The sequence below is a fragment of the Pygocentrus nattereri genome, chromosome 18 (genome assembly GCF_015220715.1).
Source record: "Pygocentrus nattereri isolate fPygNat1 chromosome 18, fPygNat1.pri, whole genome shotgun sequence".
In the NCBI taxonomy this organism is placed as follows: domain Eukaryota; kingdom Metazoa; phylum Chordata; class Actinopteri; order Characiformes; family Serrasalmidae; genus Pygocentrus; species Pygocentrus nattereri.
In genome coordinates, this window is record NC_051228.1 from 19,259,916 (window position 1) to 19,277,601 (window position 17,686).

Sequence of the window (17,686 nt, forward strand, 5' to 3'; positions counted from 1 at the left end):
ATCCTCAGTTCTTTTTGTGTTAACAATGTAAGTGAACTATAAAGAGGACTGTTGTCTTTTTTTTTTTTTTTTTTTTTTTTTTTTTTTTTTTTTGGAGATCTCAGACCACTTATTGTTTAGACCACAACTCTGTTTGAATTCATACCCCTTTCACACCACTCATGCTTGCAAAGTTGGCCACTTCGGAATAATTGGCCAAAGTGCATCGGTCAAAATGAGACAAAGTGGCCTGCATGTCTGCCATGGTGGGTTCCGTTATTGCCTGTGCTCATCACTGAGCTCCACCCGGCGCAAATCTGTCTGCAATAAAAGTCTATTTGAAAGCACAGCATTCATTCAGCGTTTAGTATGAAAGCAACTTAAAGTTCTGTGTTGTCTGCCTATTATTGTTTTCACAATGCACAAATCAATCAAACCAGAAAACGAACTACAAACTGAACTGAGACCACCTTGGTTTGGTTCATTTTTGGAGCCGTTTAGAGGGGTCTTCGTTTGTTTTTGTTCACGTGTATGGAAAACCATGACTCAGTGGACGGAGTCCACTTCTGACATTGACGTGCCCAACTGTGAAAATGTCTCAGCTGTGTAATGTGTACGTGTCAATATTCTGTTGCAGTTAAGCATACATTTCTAAATCCATTCTGCATGTCTTAGAAAATCTGTCTCTCCCGCTCTGTGTCTCTTGCTTACTTTTTGTCTTGCTCTTTGTATGCCTCGTTCTCTCACTGTCTTTTTCTGTCTGGCCGTTTGTCTCACTCGCCTGTCTGTCTGTCCTCCTTACACACTCGCTCTCTGGCTTTCTGTCTAGCTTGATTTCTGTCTATTTTCTTTCTGTCTTGGTATCTATCAGTTTGAATTTCTAACATTTTTGCTGTTTGATCAGGTGGTTCCTGTCTTGTTGAACTTGTTGACCTCCTTCAGCTCAGTTCGGCTCTACATCCCTAAAGACCTGCGGCCGTATGACAACAGACAGAGCATGCTCAAATCCATTCAGGTAACACACAAAAACAAACACACTCTTCCTGTTTCTTCAGTGAATGATCCAGACCTCTGCTGCATGGGAACACAGTGTTCAGAGCAGTTACAAATTGGTGACAAAAAAAACTATTAGCCAACAACGACAGTGATTTGTACTTAAAAACTGAAGTGCTTTGTGGTGCTCTACAGTACAGTAAGGGCAGAGGGTGCTCACTGATCCTCAGAGTGAGAACTGGGTGATTGTTGGGCCTCATGGTCCTCATTTGCAGTTGTTGACTTCAGGACTGTGAGTGCGCTGTAACAGGGCTATACAAAATGTGGCCTGTGAGCAAAACTAACAGTTGATGTGGCTCACTAGCAGTGTTCGTCACCTCCTCGCCCAATAAGAGACCAAATGTTTTTATTCGATTGTTTGTACCTTCTAATTTACCGTTTTCTTATGGTTTAGTAACAAAAATGGCTTCTGTTTCATTTCAGTGCTCTATAATGTCTATAATGTATGATTCACAGTCATTCTGACAGATTGTAATACACTACAGGAAGTGTGGGGGGGGCGATGTGGCTTGTTTCATATTTTAAAAAAATAACGCTATAATGTTCATATGATCCACACAATCATTCTGGCAGACTGTAATGCATTATGAAAACTGTTTCTCTCATAGATGTAACAATGAATGTTGGTGGTAATTGAGAAGCAACTGCAGAAAGCGCATCAACCAAACAATAGCTGACAGATTAATTGTATAAATAATTGAGTTGCCTTGTTGTGTGCTTTGGTTGGTGCGTAATGTTGCTAAAGAATGTGTTGATTCTCCCTCTCCCTCAGGAGGTACAGAAGCGTTTTCCTGATGGTCTCCCTCTGCTGGACCCGATCGATGATATGGGCATTAAGGACCCAGGCCTGAAAAAGGTCATCCAGAAGGTCGAGGCATTTGAGCACAGGATGTACACACATCCGCTACACAGTGACCCCAACCTGGAGGCCGTGTACACTCTGTGTGAGAAGAAAGCTCTGGTGAGTTCCTATACATGCATTAGGATGAAAGGCCAATGGGAAAATGGAAGCAAATAGGGATAGACAGCAGTGTAGAGGGCTAATTGACTAATAAATCCACCTGGTGGGTGGAGGAGCTGAGAGCAGTAGACTAGCTCACAGCAATGCTTGAAATACAGCAGCGGTAAAAACGGCAGCGAACAGGCAAGAAAAGAGAATAGAAATCACTTTTTGCTAAATACAGAGAAGTATTATATTGTTCTGAAATATTACAATAGATCCAACTGGGTGGTGGTTATGGTTGGTGATTGCGTAAGACTGTGCCCAAATACAAAAAAAAAGTCATGCATAACAACCAATCGGAGATCATTTAATACGTTAAGTACAAGTGATCCACCACTAGACTCAATTTTAACTCTGAAGATATTTAATTATACTTGCTGATAAAGCCTTAAAGCCATTTTCAGGCGTAACTTTTAAAATGACGAAAGCTGCGAAGGTTTTCCTGGTCAGCAACTTTGATGCCTTTAAAGGCTCATTCCTGTGCGGAGTGACAGCTGCTTGCCTCTGGCATTTAGCTTGAAAAATCTGATAGCTGGAGGTTAGACCGAGATCTGTGGTGATTTTTTTTTTACGTTCAGTTTACGTCTGTGTACTGTGTACTTCTGTATGTAGAAAGCCTGAAATTTTAAAACTGAATTGAAATTCAGCAAAAACTCTTCTGTGCAAATCTCCCAGCTCAGACCGCAGCATCTACTGCAGCTCTTTATCCATCATAAACGAAGACTTTTATGCAACCTTTTAATTGTTTTTTAAGACATTCAAGACAATTAAGAATTTCTCTGTTAATAGGATTTATTCACTTTATTTGTTTATTTAGGAAGAATTTACATTACCATCATTATTTCATGTAAATGTGGCTGATTTTAGCCAGAATAATGTAGTAAATAAACTATCAAATATATTTTGTTTTTATTGTATAATTAATGTAGCAGTACTTATACGTAATTGATATTGATATTATAGCAGTTTATATATTTATTTATTCTTTGCTATGAAGTGACTGACATTTTTCCTTTTTTTTTAATGTAATATTCTGTTCCTTTTCCCTTATCCTAACTACCAGCATGAGCTAATAAACCTGCATTTAGATGTCTTGCTGTTTTGTGCCCAAATTGTCTGTTCAGATTATGCTGGGTGCGGTCTCTATGACGACAATGGAGGTCAACTTATTTTTTTCTAAAGGTTTTTTTTTTTTTAAGCATAAATGCTCTTTGCCACCCACAGTGGACTGACATTGTTCTGAAATGTCATGTGAAACACTGGCTCTGTTGTTTCTGTTGAAACCAGCGACACTGCGGCATTTCCTGCGACAGAGTTTTAAGGTCCATAGTGATGAAACAAAGACAGGAAATTGAGCTCTCGGTTGAGAACAGGAATCCAGATCAGTACATAAAGTCATGAAGCTGCAGTTTGGCCTGTGGGTTTTGCTCATTTTGTTTTTGAAGTTTATGTACTGATTGAGTTGGTATTTAAAGTTAGATTAGAATTAAGACTAATGCAGTTAAGCTAATTTGTTTGCTATACTTTTAGTTTCTGGTGTAATTATATATTCACAGTATTTACATTGTGTGTACATTCTGTATTAATCAGAGTTAAGGTCTTTTTTTTTTTTTTTTTTTTTTTTTTTTTTTTTTTAAGTTACAAAAAAATAAAGGATAGATGTTCTTTAATGCGGAACAAGGCTGTATGCAACAACTTTATCAAATTCAAATCCTAATATAACATCTACATAAAGTGCAGCTTCAGTGCAGATCCTGTAGTCCTAACTGATGGGAGAACAGCTTGGTTGTATCTGCTTAGATACCACATAAAAAACAAATCATGATTGGATCATTTTCTGCTGTACATTTGATTAATTTAATCCTTTTGTTTCTAAAACAATGAGAAGTGTTACTATAATACTTAAGAGTATAAATACAACAAGATGGCTGAATCTGTTAAATAAACAAAAAATGTACCCCCTTTTTTTTTGTTGACTTTATTTAATATAATCATTGTCTTCTTTAAGCATTCCCCACTGCTAGAACATTGGTCTAAAGCTGTAATACCTCATTTATAGATACCCTGTAATGTAAATCTCATTACAGTGGCTTATCAGATAAAACAGACTTTTCAAGCAGGCTTGGTTGGAGCCTCTAATCTTCCCTGATTCAGTAGAGAATGAGTGGCTTTGTTCTCTGGATTGAGTCTGGTTGGTGTGTTTCAGTGATCAGCTCTAAGCCCTAAAGTGGATAACGAGTTTAGAGTTTAATTAGGTGTGACGTGGAATTAGAGACGAAAGTGTCATCAGTGCAAATCGTCATGGTTTACCTGCTCTCTCAGACTGGACGCTGGAGATCAGCATTTCAGTCAAATGTAGCATACAGTATTCAAATTTGAGTCATTATTCTAAAATGAAAGATAATTGTCTGTGTACAGTCAAATAATACAGGGGAATAACAGTAACAATCTGAACACATGACAGTGTGGTACAGAAGTGGGTGCACTTACTTTACATACACATTAATATAAACAAATGCAGCAGCTATTCTTTAATCCATTTAAAAGATTTATTGCACTTAGCTTTTATGTCTCCACCCACAAAACAAACGATACAAACTACAGGAAGTTTCCATACACTGCAATAATGCAGCATTTAATTGTAGTAGTTGTCAGTTAGCATGACGCATCATTGTACATCACAAGATAATGAATGCTGTTTTACTGAATCACTGCCAAAACATTTGCATTAATGCTTTATGTACATGTGTGAAATCTATGTAAATGAGGTGCTGGTAGGCTAGTACCTCTGAAGCAGATTCATTTGCTCTCAGATCTTCACTTTTTCAACATCATCTGAAGATTTCAGTGACACAGCAGTTTGTACATCATTAAAGGTGATCAAATCTGTGCTGTTTTACACAAGTTTGATAAATGAGGGCCAGTGCGTCCTGATGGTGTTTACAGGAGACGCAAAACAATTATTTTTATTTATTTATATATATATTTTTTACTGCCATAAGTCAATTTGGTGTGAGCTGAAGTTCCATATGAAACCTGACCCTGATCTGTTCACCGAAAACGTGTGTTGATACAAAGTATAAACAGCCTCTCTGTGTTTTCTAGGCCTGGGGGATGACAAAAATAACTAACCTGATATTTTCTGGTAAAAAAAAAAATTAAATCAAATATCGATTTTAGTCTGTATGCTTCTTATTTTAACTGTTTTAATTAAAATGTTTTATTCAATTTATGTATTAAATATGCTGAGTAACTCAGCGTAAACCTTACCAAAAATGTGCGTCTCTGGGCCTCTTTTGATAACAGCACTCCCTGCTGGAGAAACTTCAGACTGCAAATGTTTTCCAAAGCCCTTCAATGCACTCTCCACTTTAAAAACAAGGCATTTTCCATTGTTGGTGGCGCCTTTGTAATTCAGCTAAGCACCAGGACACTTGATCTGTACAGAAAACACTTTACAGCAGCTGTAGATGAGGGTCAGAGGAACTTTCTCTCCAGATTAGAGTTAATTTAGCAGCGTTACAATATTTGTCATTTTAGGTCTTTTTAGCTGTAGCTTTTTTTTTTTTTTTTTTTTAGCTGCAACAAGTCAATTTTGCATGAGCTGAAGTTCCAAAGTACATTAGCATTAATTTAGATTCCATTCATGTAGCAGAGGGAAATAAGAGGCAGTTTCTTAAGAATCCTCTCTCTCAATTGAAACTTGCTACTGGTGTGTGAGTTTACCCACTAAAGTTTCCCAACATGTTCTGTTTAATGGTAGTCCTCTTTAAATCTCTCTCAGAGCCATCGGGTCACCCTCCATCATCAACAATATTAAATTCAATCACACTTTCACCCAGGTCTAGTGTCCTCCCTCAAAAATAACACTCTGAATACCTCAAACAAAACCTTGGGAAATCTGTGAGTAGTGATGAAGGCCTCTATCTCTCTGATCTCCACGGTGTGATCTGTTTGTTTACATGATTACTCTTCACATGCAAGATGCTGCAGGTGTTCTAATTCTAGTAACCTTGTGTGTGTTTCAGGTTGCGGGTGATATAAAGTCTGCGAAGCGCGAGCTGAAGAAGGCTCGCACCGTGCTGCAGATGGACGAGCTGAAGTGCAGGAAGCGTGTTCTGCGCCGCCTGGGATTCGCCACGTCCTCTGACGTCATCGAGATGAAGGGCCGGGTGGCCTGTGAGATCAGCAGGTGTGGCAGTCAGTCGTATCACTCAGTACTAACATAATTGGCTCTTGTTATCTGCTTTATTGATTATGAATGCAGAACAGCCCAGAGATGGGGTCAGATATGTCAATATAGACTTAGGATTTAGTCCATGGTTGTTTGTTTTAAATAGAAATATTAATAATGCTCGTAGTTGCATAAGAGTGGTCATTATTAGAGTAATCTTCATTCTTGAACCTTTTGTTAATTATACTAATAATAATTTATTGTATCAGTATTATGAGTAACAGTAATTATTTATGTATGCACTGTAATTTTGGGCTGATGCTAGTATCTGCAGTTGTTTTTGTACATAGCTACCGATCCATCAATTCTTAAGATGTGGATGCTGTGAATAAAGTCCCTTAAATTATCATTATAGAGAAATGTAGCGCTTAAGCAAAAGTTTGAGCATTTTGTTGTATTTCTAGGTGAAAAGATAACACACCCTCCACATCAACTGAAATTAATTAATTAATTAATTAGCCCCCCCCCCCCCCTTACAAAATTCAGAGCACAAATTCTTTGCATTTGCTGATTTAACCTGTTGGATGTTTTAAAAAAATAAATCAATCTACGTTGTAGACTATCACAGGCCGCATGTTGCTTTTTCACCCCAATATGTTAAAATCAGCAAATAAACAACAGTTGTGCATTGATATGTGCCAAAGCATGTTTTGTGTTGACTTATTTATGCTTGGAAAACCAACAGAATTGTAATTGGCCCGGGGTGCAAAAACTTGTTCAACTGTGGAGTTACAAGTACAATAAAATTTATGAAATACGGATGTTGAATTTCAGCTTTCTTCTGTTGGCAATATTTATTATTATTATTATTATTATTATTATTATTATTATTATTATTGCTGTAGTCAATTTTAAATGTAAATTCTGGTCTACTACTCCCTCAGAAAGCCTGTGCATGGACTCAGAGCTGGATTGTAGTTGAAGTGCAGCGGGTCAGTTTTGCATTCTGTCTCTGAGGGTTAAATGAGCTGTGTCTTTTCTGAACTGTCCTCGTTTGTCTTTTTTCAGTGCGGACGAGCTGCTCCTGACTGAGATGATTTTTAACGGGCTTTTTAATGATCTGACAGCAGAACAGGCAACGGCTCTGCTGAGCTGCTTTGTCTTCCAGGAAAATGTAATTATGCACATATTTTGTCAGTCTATTTACATATCTGTGTTCAATATGTAACAGCAGGGAGATTTGTTATTGGTTGTTAATGGAGTTTCAGATCTGCAGTGTTTATACGGTGACTGGGTGAGTTCAGGTCAACGCTGAGTAAAGAGTGAAGCCAAGACATTCCACACACTCACATTGGAGACTCTCTGACTGAAGTGTGTGTGTGTGTGTGTGTGTGTGTGTGTGTGTGTGTGTGTGTGTCCCTCCACAATCACACATGTGCTACCATGACCTAAATTGACTGTCAGTGTGTACGAGATCAGCTGACCTTTGTTCCTTGCGTGTCTGTCTGTACATGAATGTGTGTCTGAAACAGAACTGAGAGCATTCAGTGCAGTAAATAAGCCCGTTCAGTCAAGTATGGAGGTGTGACTCAGTGCTGCTTGTTTTGAGCTGGATCTTAATTTTGTTTGGAAATCTAACATTGTCTTTTGTCTCCTCTTAAGTTTTATGCTCCAGCCTAAAGTCTAGTTAACATGGTGCTAAATTAAAACTAGATAAATGTGAGTGTGCAAACTACGTATCATTGTCATGAGCACCTTTCTTCTCTGAATGATGAAAAAACATTCTTTTTCCATCTGGGCAAAGCCTCAGAGACCATAACAACCATCCTCCCTCCCCCAACCGCGGGGTGCCTCAGTGCAATGCTGGTTAACACTGACGTCTATTAGCAACAGAATAATCAGTTTGTGTTCTCCTCCAAGCGTGTTGAGCTCCAGTAATGTTATCAATTTGTAAAGATGTGGTGGAGCTTTACAAATCTCAGAGGAAGCTCATGCTGGCCTTCACCCTCCCAGCTTGGTAGCATCTTATGATGAAGTGAGACCTAGCAAGGTGAAGTGTACTTGAGTAAAATTGGGGAGAGAAATTGTGTAGATTTTACAGGGGTTTTCCTGACAGTGATGTTATGTTGCTGTAGGAGGTGGTTTTTGAGCTCATCTCCTGCAGTCATCGCTCTGCACTGTGTGTTCTTGCCACTCAGCTCTGTATTTTTGTTTTGGAGGTAGGGACAGCTGTTTCAGCTCCTCAGTTAGCTGTCAGTTTGGACTCCACACTCCCACCACAGTGACCATAGATCACATCTCGTCCTCTATTAGTAACCCAGAGTGCCGTCATCTGTTTAGACGGTCACTTTAGACATTTAAAGTGGGTGAAAGGTCGCAGCAGCTGCTCTGTACAGTTTCATCTTCTGTGTTCTCTTTTATGGTTTCATGTAAAGCCTTATTTCTGCAGATATCTAATTTACCCAGTTTCCTTTTTACATCCGAATGTAGGCGATCAACCAGGACATGCTAGCTAACAAGTTGTAGAGACTTATACCCCACAGATTGGCATGGTGCCAACTGCTTGTTCAGTAAGTCAACAGATTTGATTGTGGCGTCTGACACTGTATATTAGATATGGTTTAGGCAGCAGATAGCACTGTGCTAATTAGTGAGGTGTAAGCTTCCGTTACTTGTTAGCTACGTTAGCCCCGTCGATTCACTGCTAAAACTAAAGAAGCTGAACTTCGGACACCAAAAATATCTTGACTGATCAACTACAGTTGTGTCCGTGTGTGGAGGTTTGGTGGACAGCTGTAGTGTTTCTGTTGGTGTTCGGCTCTTCCCGTGTTTGGCTGACCGCTGTGTGACAGCTGCTGGAGAACCTCACACACACACACACACACACACACACACACACACACGTGCGCGCGCACACACACACACACACACACACACACACACACACACACACACACACACACACACAGCTCTGTAGTTAATATACTCCCACTGAGACCAGTTCATACAGCTGTCTGTGTGTTAAAGGACACGAGTACATTTTATAGCTCTAACACTTTTTTTATTCCTTTCTTTTTTCTGTCCCACCAAACTTTTACTCTCGTTCACGCTCTCTCTCCCATCTTTTCTTTCTTTGTCTCCCTCTTTTTCTCTCTACCATCTGTTTTCTCTCTTGCTGACTCTCTCTGTCACGGTTTCTTTTTTTCCTCACTGTCACTTATCGCTCTCTTTGCATTTTTCTTTCTTGTTCTGTCTTTTCTCATTCTCTTTCTCTCACTTTTTTTCTTTTTTTTTCTGTCTCCGTTTCCACTCTTTCTTGTCTCTTGCTCTCTCCCTCTCACTCTTGCTTTTCTTTTTTTTTTTTCTCTGCTTCTCTGTCTCCCCTCTTTCTCTCTTTCTTGTCTGTCTTTCATCATTCTCTTTCCCTTGCTTTCTCTCCCTTTTGTTCTCTCTCTTTCTCACCTTTCTTTCTCTCTTTGCAGGCTAATGAGATGCCGAAGTTGACTGAGCAGTTAGCAGGCCCGTTGCGTCAGATGCAGGTAAACAGAGTTCAGGAGAGACACTTGGAGTCAGACTGAGTTCTGCACATTACGCTCAGTGATCTATGGTTACTGAGCAGTCTGTGTCCTGTCAGCTCTTGCTGGAGCAGCTGCTCATCACTGAATGAATCATGTTTTGTAGAAGCTGTAGTTAATCAACATGCTTTAACCCCTTAAATTGCAGTCGTATTATTCAGTTCTTAATCTAAAGCCTTCCTAACCAGGAACTACTATGATGCATTTGGTATTTAGTGTAAATTATTTAGTAACTACTGTACTATGATTTATTCAATATCTACTATGAATTATTTAGCATCTACTGTAACTTATTTAGTATCCACTATGAATTATTCAGTAACTACTTTAAATTATTCAGCTTCCATGTTATTCACTACCTATTATGAATAATTCCTTAATCACTATAAACTTATGAAACTAAGCTCACTGTACAAAAAAAAATCAGCCACCTGTAACAAACGTACCTAATTGTGTGTAATACCTCCACAAGCATGAATACCAGCTGTGATTTCAAATTGGCTTGACTGGACAAGTTTCTGAATGTAAGTGAGATCAATGTTCTGTCAGATTTTGTGGATCCTTCCCTGGTGTCTTACTCGCTGTTCCAGGTAGACCCACAGATTTTCAAGAGGACTCGTTTCCAGTCATGAACAGTCCAGTTTTTGTCTCCTCATTCTCTATAACCAGGCATCTTTGTGAGCAGAACTGGCCAAAGACCTCTTGTGTGCCACTCTGCTCCATATGTTTGCAGTATGCAGTCCCTTGTGAAGGATCTGCGTCAACTTCTTGAAGCATTCCTTGCCTGGAAGCGAAGTGATTTTTTTTTTTTTTTTTTTTTTTTTTTGATTTTTTTTTTTTTTTTTTTTTCCCCTCTTCTTCCACAAGACGTGATGCACGCCATCAGTTTTCAGACACAATTCTAATGAGAATTGCCTGTAGACTGGGATTTCTGCCGCTGCTGGTCGACCCGTATGACTGCTTCAGTACACCTGCAAATTCAGCTACTTACTTCCTTCCTACCATGGCCTTTGGCACGCCCTAATAGTCACTCCTTTCTGTCAATCATTAATATCTGTTTTGTAACCCACACATTGAGACATTCACTGCACTGTACCACCTCTTTTCAATATATGAATCCCGTCGCATACTCAGCAGGTACTTATTGCCTGATCGTCCGCATGCAACGGCATCTGCAGAAGCCTGAAGTAACTAATAACATACACACAAGCTTTTTTTTTTGTGTCCAGAGAGCTTAATCTACAATTTCTGTAGTTTTGAGAGTGAGAAATCGACCCTTAGTTTGAGGTTTAATTGGTGTTGTGTGTTTTTGTTTTTTTGTTTTTTTTCCATCTCAAAATAGAAGAATAGATCCCAGATCAGATCAGGCCCACTGCAGTGCTTTTCCTTTACTGATGCACCTGATTTCAGTTTGATGATTCGTAATTATTAAAGTTAGTCACCCAGGCGTGATGATCCAGTCTAATCTCACCTAATCTGATGTGGCCGTGTTGCAGGAGTGCGCCAAGCGCATTGCCAAAGTTTCTGCCGAGGCCAAGTTGGAGGTGGATGAGGAAACTTATATGAACCAATTCCGTCCACACCTGATGGACGTGGTTTATACCTGGGCCAACGGGGCGTCCTTTTCGCAGATCTGCAAAATGACTGACGTCTTTGAAGGTAACACTGCTTCAACTTAAAGACCTTTTTTTTTTGTTTTGTGTTTTGCTTGTTTTGCTATTCAACATTTCCTTGGCTTGATGGAATGCTGAATGGATCTGATTCAGTAACAGTCATCATTGTTGCCCTAAAACTGTTTTATTTTTTTATTTATTTTTTTTATTATTATTTTTATTTCAGGCAGAAAGAAAGAAGTGAAAATGTGTTGCGCACACACACATGCTGCCTGTTTTAAAGGGGTAGTCCAGTTTCTTTTAAAAAAATGTACTTCACCCACTTTTTATTCTAAGTGTAGTTGATCAGCCATGACCATGTTTGGTTTGGTTTGTGTTTTAGTTTCAGCTGAACTGGAGCTGCGAGCACCAAATAACGTAAACATGCCTGAAACATTTCATGACTCATGTAGAATTTATGTCTGTATATAGTAAACAGCAGTGTTTCCATCAACTTTTTTGTGTATATTGCAAGTGATAATATTGAGAGGGGAAAAAAAGCTGATGCTTGCTGCCCAGCAGCTTGTTTCCATTGGACTGATTTTTTTTTTTTTTTTTTTTTTTTTTGGCAATAAAAATGCTTATTCAGTGAAGTCATTTTCCATGAAAAAGTTTCACTGACTCCCCATAACCTACCGATAAGGACACTTTATTAATTTTAATTTGTTGTTTTGCTCTCTTCTTCTCCCCAGGGCAGCTCTACACTGTTGTGGTTTGTTGTGCGAGTCACATGAAAAAAATGTGTTTGTGGTTTTTTTTTTTTTGTTTTGTTTTTTTTTTCCTCCATTAAATGAAGGTTTCACAACAATTCACAGCAGCCATTTTCCACTGTAGAAAACAACAAAAGGTTTGTCAGCACTCAGTGAAAATGTGTAGGGATATGGAGGGATGAAAGTAGGGTGTTGTGAGGTAAAAAAGTGCCTGCAGTGTTACCTAATGGATAGGATATAGGCCTTCATAGCCTCATAGTGCTAAAACTAAAGCAAACCTGAGACACCATACATGCCTCAGCTGATGGACTACATTTGGTTAGAGGAGGGGTTGTAAATGAGCTTTTTTGGCAAACTCATTTTGAAGTGCTATGTTTTCCTCAGCTGCTCTTTTCCCTCCAGTGATGTAAGTCTAAAGTCCTCATCTCCCACCTCCCACTGTCAACACGGCTGCCCTGAGATTGGGTATCCCACCAAACTGTGAAACAAGCATGATAAATGAAAGCAGAGAGGGCTAAACCTGAAGGTGAAGAAGTGGAGGAGTCAGTTTTTGGCACGTTCTTCCCCTCACACTGTGGCATTGCACTGCTCTCGCTGGCTCTCCTTGGCTGTTTCTGGCAAGCTAAGCTGAAAGAAAACATGCTGCCAAGAAAAGCGCAAGTTTCGTAGAATTAAGCAGCTGCGATGGAAGTGGATGATGCAGACTGGAGTGTGCTGAGGGCAGAATGACTGGATTTATTTGGTGTCCTGCAATAAGCAGGGAGAACTTATCACACCACATGAAGGAGGAATAAGAATTCTCTATAATTATTATTCTCTCACTCACTTGGAGGCTTCTTGCACTTGTTGCTGGTTCATTAGATATCTGTGCTTATTGGCCACTTTATCGGAAACACGGCTGGGAATCGTTAAATTTTTCGGTACTGATTAGAGAGGCAGCTTTTATGACTCTGCTGTATATCACAATTTGATATGACTGCATCGAAATCAACGTCCTCTTTAACTGCTTAATCCAGGTAGGGTTGTGGTAACAGTTGGGAAAGCAGAGCACCTCAGCTTCCTTCTGCTCGTTCTCTGGGACCCCAAGTCGCTCACAGGTCAATAATATAATCCCTCCAGTGGGTCCTAGGACAACCCTGGGGTCTCGTCCCAGTAGGCTGTGCCTGGTAAACACCCAAGAGAGGTGTCCAGTGGGCATCCTGAGCTGAGTATTTGAGCTGTATAGAAGCATTATTTACATTTTAGCAGCTTTTTTCAACAGATGTTCAACAGATGAGCGGGACAGAGGGAGAGAAAAGAAAGCCATGAGAGGTTTAATCTGTTCTGAATCCGTGTCTGAATTAACCAGGTGCACAGCAGGACCATGAGACTCCAGAGTTTAAATGTTAAGTCTAAAGAAGAAAGTAGAAAGGTTACTGGCCACTGCACACTAGACAAGAAGCTCCAATAAACAAACAGTTCTTTTTACACTAATCGACTAGCTCAGTCAGAATAGAACATGTATACACCTCAGTCAGAATAGACTAGTCCAATTAAGGCCATTCAGAACACATTTCCTATCCGATTGAACAAGGTGGGTGATCCTGTAAATAATCAGTTAAATAGAAGAATAATAGCCGTATAAATGCCCGTATCTGATTACGCTTTCAATCTTAAAGTTTAACTATGTTCTGCGCATGTGTCACATTACAGTGAAAGTTTATAATGTTCACCATGGCTGTTGCGAAACTGGTCTGCAGAGGAGACGAAGGTTAATCTCTGAACTTTAAAAGATGGTGGTGGGATGGGCATCCAACTTGTGTCTCAGAACACATCTTCCTCTTGGACTTCTCTAATTCTCTAAGTACATGAATCTGACATCATTTTAAAGTAATTAAAAACGAGCACTGCTCACTGCTGCTCATCTCACTCTGACTGGACTCGTGTGCTGTTAACATGGTTCTCTATGTATGCGCAAAATTTTGGATTGTAGTGTGAGATTTACCATCAGATTGTTGTAGTGTGCATATAAACACATCAGTCTTAATAGGTATGTATTCAATCAGATTAGCAGAAATAGTTGCATGCAAACACACACTGACTAGCTCTGCCTTCTCTCACTCAGGTTTTTTTTTTCTTCTCCCCTTTTTTTCAGGCAGTATTATTCGCTGTATGCGGCGGCTGGAGGAACTCCTGAGGCAGATGTGTCAGGCAGCCAAGGCTATTGGAAATACAGAGCTGGAGAATAAGTTTGCTCTCGGTATGGCTGCTCTCATTTTACTCGGATACTCTTTTATAACCTGTTATTTTATTGCCAAAGCAGCGTTAAAGACAGATCAGATATACAAGCTTTCCCTGCTGCTGTTTGGCTCATAGCAGCTTTGTCAGGTAGTTGACTTTTCACTTTGATTAGTCTTTACAAAATGGCGCCCTTCAGTGTCATCATAATGTGCAGTATCACAATTTAAGAGCTGGTGTGAGAAACATCCATATATAACATGTATGTTTAATTGTGCAGAAAGCACAAGGATTAAAAAGTCATAGATGAAAGACTTCAGTTAGTTAAAATCAAAATTTGCCCAGCACTTCTCTCAGCCCACTCAAACCACATCCTGGTCTTCATGAAAGTCATGCAAACATGTCAGTGTGGTTTAGAGCCCAGTATGACTCACTATGAACTGTAAAAACTACAAAAAAATTTAACTGGTCCAGCTGTAGATTATAGAATATCCTTCTGGAGACCTTCCTTGTAATTGTGACCACCACATACTGAGAGATTTTGGGTTATTCTCCATTTGGAGAGATCTTGTAAAATTTCACCCTAAAACTAAATAATCTTTATGTCTAACATCTGTCATAATATATGCAAACAAGAGAGCTTAATTCCAAACTTATTTTACAGTCTGGTGTTGTATGAATATGGTATAACACCAGTGACTGTGACTTCAGTGATTCTGGTTAAAACGGAGGACTTTGTAAATTGGCTGACTCATTGGTGGTCAGTAACTATTTAACTGTAACTATTTAAAATCTATAATAAAAGTGATATGACATTATCATAATTTTATTTACCCAGCCATTAAAGCACATAATACCGGAGACAGGATTCTTGATTTTTCTCAATAAGAAAAAATATATTTTTAAGATGTAGTATGTTACGTTAATGAGATTTTTTTAAAAAAAGCATGTTTTTATACAAATTTGGATTTAATTTGGAACAAAGTTTTTGCATGTCACATAGTCTGGTAGTTTCATAGACAAAATTTGGACGCTGATTGTATCTTGGCTGTTCGACTGCATTTGAGATAAGTGGAAAAAGATTGTTTTAAAAATATAATAATAATAATAATAATAATAATAATAATAATAATAATAATTTTTATTATTATTATTACCACCACTAGATACATTCCAATTTCATTTCTAATTTGATTCAAAAAATTTTCTCTTAATGTTTTTTTATTCACATTTACTTTCTGTATTTTCTCATTTGTAAAGCACTTTCAGTGACAGCACTGTATGAAAGGTGCTTTATCAATAAACATGCCTTGCCTACCACTAGATACATGATGCAGTAGAGGGAAAAATGTGACCTTTCAGCCGAAATGTGTATGAACTCTAAAAACAGCTCAAATATGGTTCTTTGTGATCTTCACCTTGCAAAAGTTTCCAAAAAACAGATTTATAGTGATCTCTTAAGCTTGGAAAAGTCATGTAAATCTGATTTTTCCCTCTTCTTTCCTTTCGTCTCGCCAGGTATAACAAAAATCAAGAGGGATATCGTGTTTGCTGCCAGTCTTTACCTGTAAAGGAGGACTCTTCACTTCATATCTGTGGGTTTATGTTGGACACATTGTTTAGCTTATTTTGCAGAATGACAAATGGAGATGAGTGAGTTTTATTTGTGTTCAAGCATAATTTTTTTTGTACATACTCTTTTAACATAATTTTTAATTAAAAAAATCTGTATAGTGATTATTCTCATCATACAAATAAAAAAGTAGCTTTTTTTTTTAATTTTCAGAGAAGTAGAGGTTAGCTTTGGGGTCATACACAGGAAGCGGTGGTAGCAGCATTAGCGGCCCAGGCAAGGCATCATGAGACGTCGTCCATAAGGAGCTGAGTCATAAACACACAAACACACAGCTCTGCAGTAAGCAGGGGGTCTACATTCACAGGTTTCCACCCCAGTGGTCCGCCCTTTAGTAGGCACATGCCAAAAAAAAAAAACGCATGACGAAGGGTCCGAGCAGCTTCAGTTTGGGCTGTCGTAGTGATTTCCATTGGTGGGGGTCTCCTGCAGGGTGGTATGTGGGATAGCAGCTTCTTTCTGCGGTTCCACAGGCTTCTTGAAGAATTCTGACACGAAGAACACCTGTTGGGGAGACAGACAGGTGATGACACCTGCTGACACAAGCAGCTGCACTCAAATGTCTTGTTTTGCTCCCTAAACTGTTAACCCAGATGTAGCTGATCAGTTAAGACGTTTGAGTAGTTCAGAACTGGAGCAGTGAGGCTAATTTTGCTTACAAACAGTCACCCAACTAATTTCTGTAAAAATGTATTTCTTTAGACTTGGAGCTATCAGGCTATGATTGCTAACAAATACAACACAGTAGTCACCCAGATAGGCCACTTCTCTCAATCCACTCAAACAGCATCCAGCTCTTCATTAAACTCAAAGAGCTGGACGTTGGTTGATTGGATTGAGAGAAGTGGATTATGTGGGTGACAGTGTTGCAGTGTTTGGTAACAATGTTGGCCTCATAGCTCCCGTTCTAAAGTAAAGAAACAAATCTGGACACGTCTTGGCTGATCAGCTGTTTCTGATTTAAGTGGAAAAACTGTACTTTATTATTTTTTTTTCCTTTCTTTTTGCTTCAGTCAGCGTTTTTCAGTGGTGGTGATTGGAACCAGGTGTCTACCTCTAAAAGCTCTGTCACAGAAGCCTATTACATGAAATGGTTGTGAATACGCTGCATGATGCCCGAGATGTTTTGTGAATATCTTGATGATTAATCCATCAAGATTCCATGTAAAAACTCAGTTTAGGTTCACTGGTGGGTTTGGATAGTCAATAAAATGGCTATATATGTGTTGCAGTCTGACCTCTGGTTCCTATCATCCTATCACCACCACTGTAAAGAAATCTGGACCATTTTATATCAAACCACTCGCTGTTCAAATCTCAGCCACTGAACTCTACAGAAATTTTGAAACAGAGTTCCCCTTTAATGTCAAACCCTAGGTATATTCAGTTATTAATCCAAAGATGACCTATTCAGTAGCTTGTAAATTTGAGTACATTTAATATCAATGCTGCTGTGCAAAATCCTTCTCAAATATTTCTTACCCCTTCGTTAAAAATCTGAGCTGACCAAAGAAATGGTTCAAATGGTCATTGCATGGAGATAAATCTTGTTACATTTAACTCTCATAAGTTAAAATTTCTTTCTCCTCTAAAGTTAACAGTTTGGAGGACAAGGTTTTGTTGCAACAGCAGTGATGCATAGAGCAGACAGTGGCTCTTGTGTTTTAAAACAATGTTTACATATTACAAG

The 17,686-nt window shown here is 38.9% G+C and overlaps 2 protein-coding genes across 3 annotated transcripts in view; one reads left to right on the plus strand and one right to left on the minus strand.

Moving 5' to 3' along the window:
• Positions 1-16,335, plus strand: part of mtrex (Mtr4 exosome RNA helicase) — a 50,620-nt gene extending 34,285 nt beyond the window's left edge. Inside the window, exons 20-27 of the mRNA XM_017711252.2 lie at positions 884-994; positions 1,805-1,993; positions 6,064-6,227; positions 7,278-7,383; positions 9,692-9,748; positions 11,281-11,443; positions 14,281-14,385; positions 15,882-16,335. Of these exons, the coding sequence (XP_017566741.1) occupies positions 884-994; positions 1,805-1,993; positions 6,064-6,227; positions 7,278-7,383; positions 9,692-9,748; positions 11,281-11,443; positions 14,281-14,385; positions 15,882-15,934 (948 nt within the window). The 3' untranslated portion in view covers positions 15,935-16,335. The remainder of the gene's footprint in view (positions 1-883; positions 995-1,804; positions 1,994-6,063; positions 6,228-7,277; positions 7,384-9,691; positions 9,749-11,280; positions 11,444-14,280; positions 14,386-15,881) is intronic.
• plpp1a (phospholipid phosphatase 1a) overlaps positions 16,008-17,686 on the minus strand; it is a 42,033-nt gene continuing 40,354 nt past the window's right edge. For both annotated transcript variants that reach the window (XM_017711254.2, XM_017711253.2), the window contains exon 7: positions 16,008-16,500. In XM_017711254.2, the coding sequence (XP_017566743.1) occupies positions 16,381-16,500 (120 nt within the window). In that variant the 3' untranslated portion in view covers positions 16,008-16,380. The remainder of the gene's footprint in view (positions 16,501-17,686) is intronic.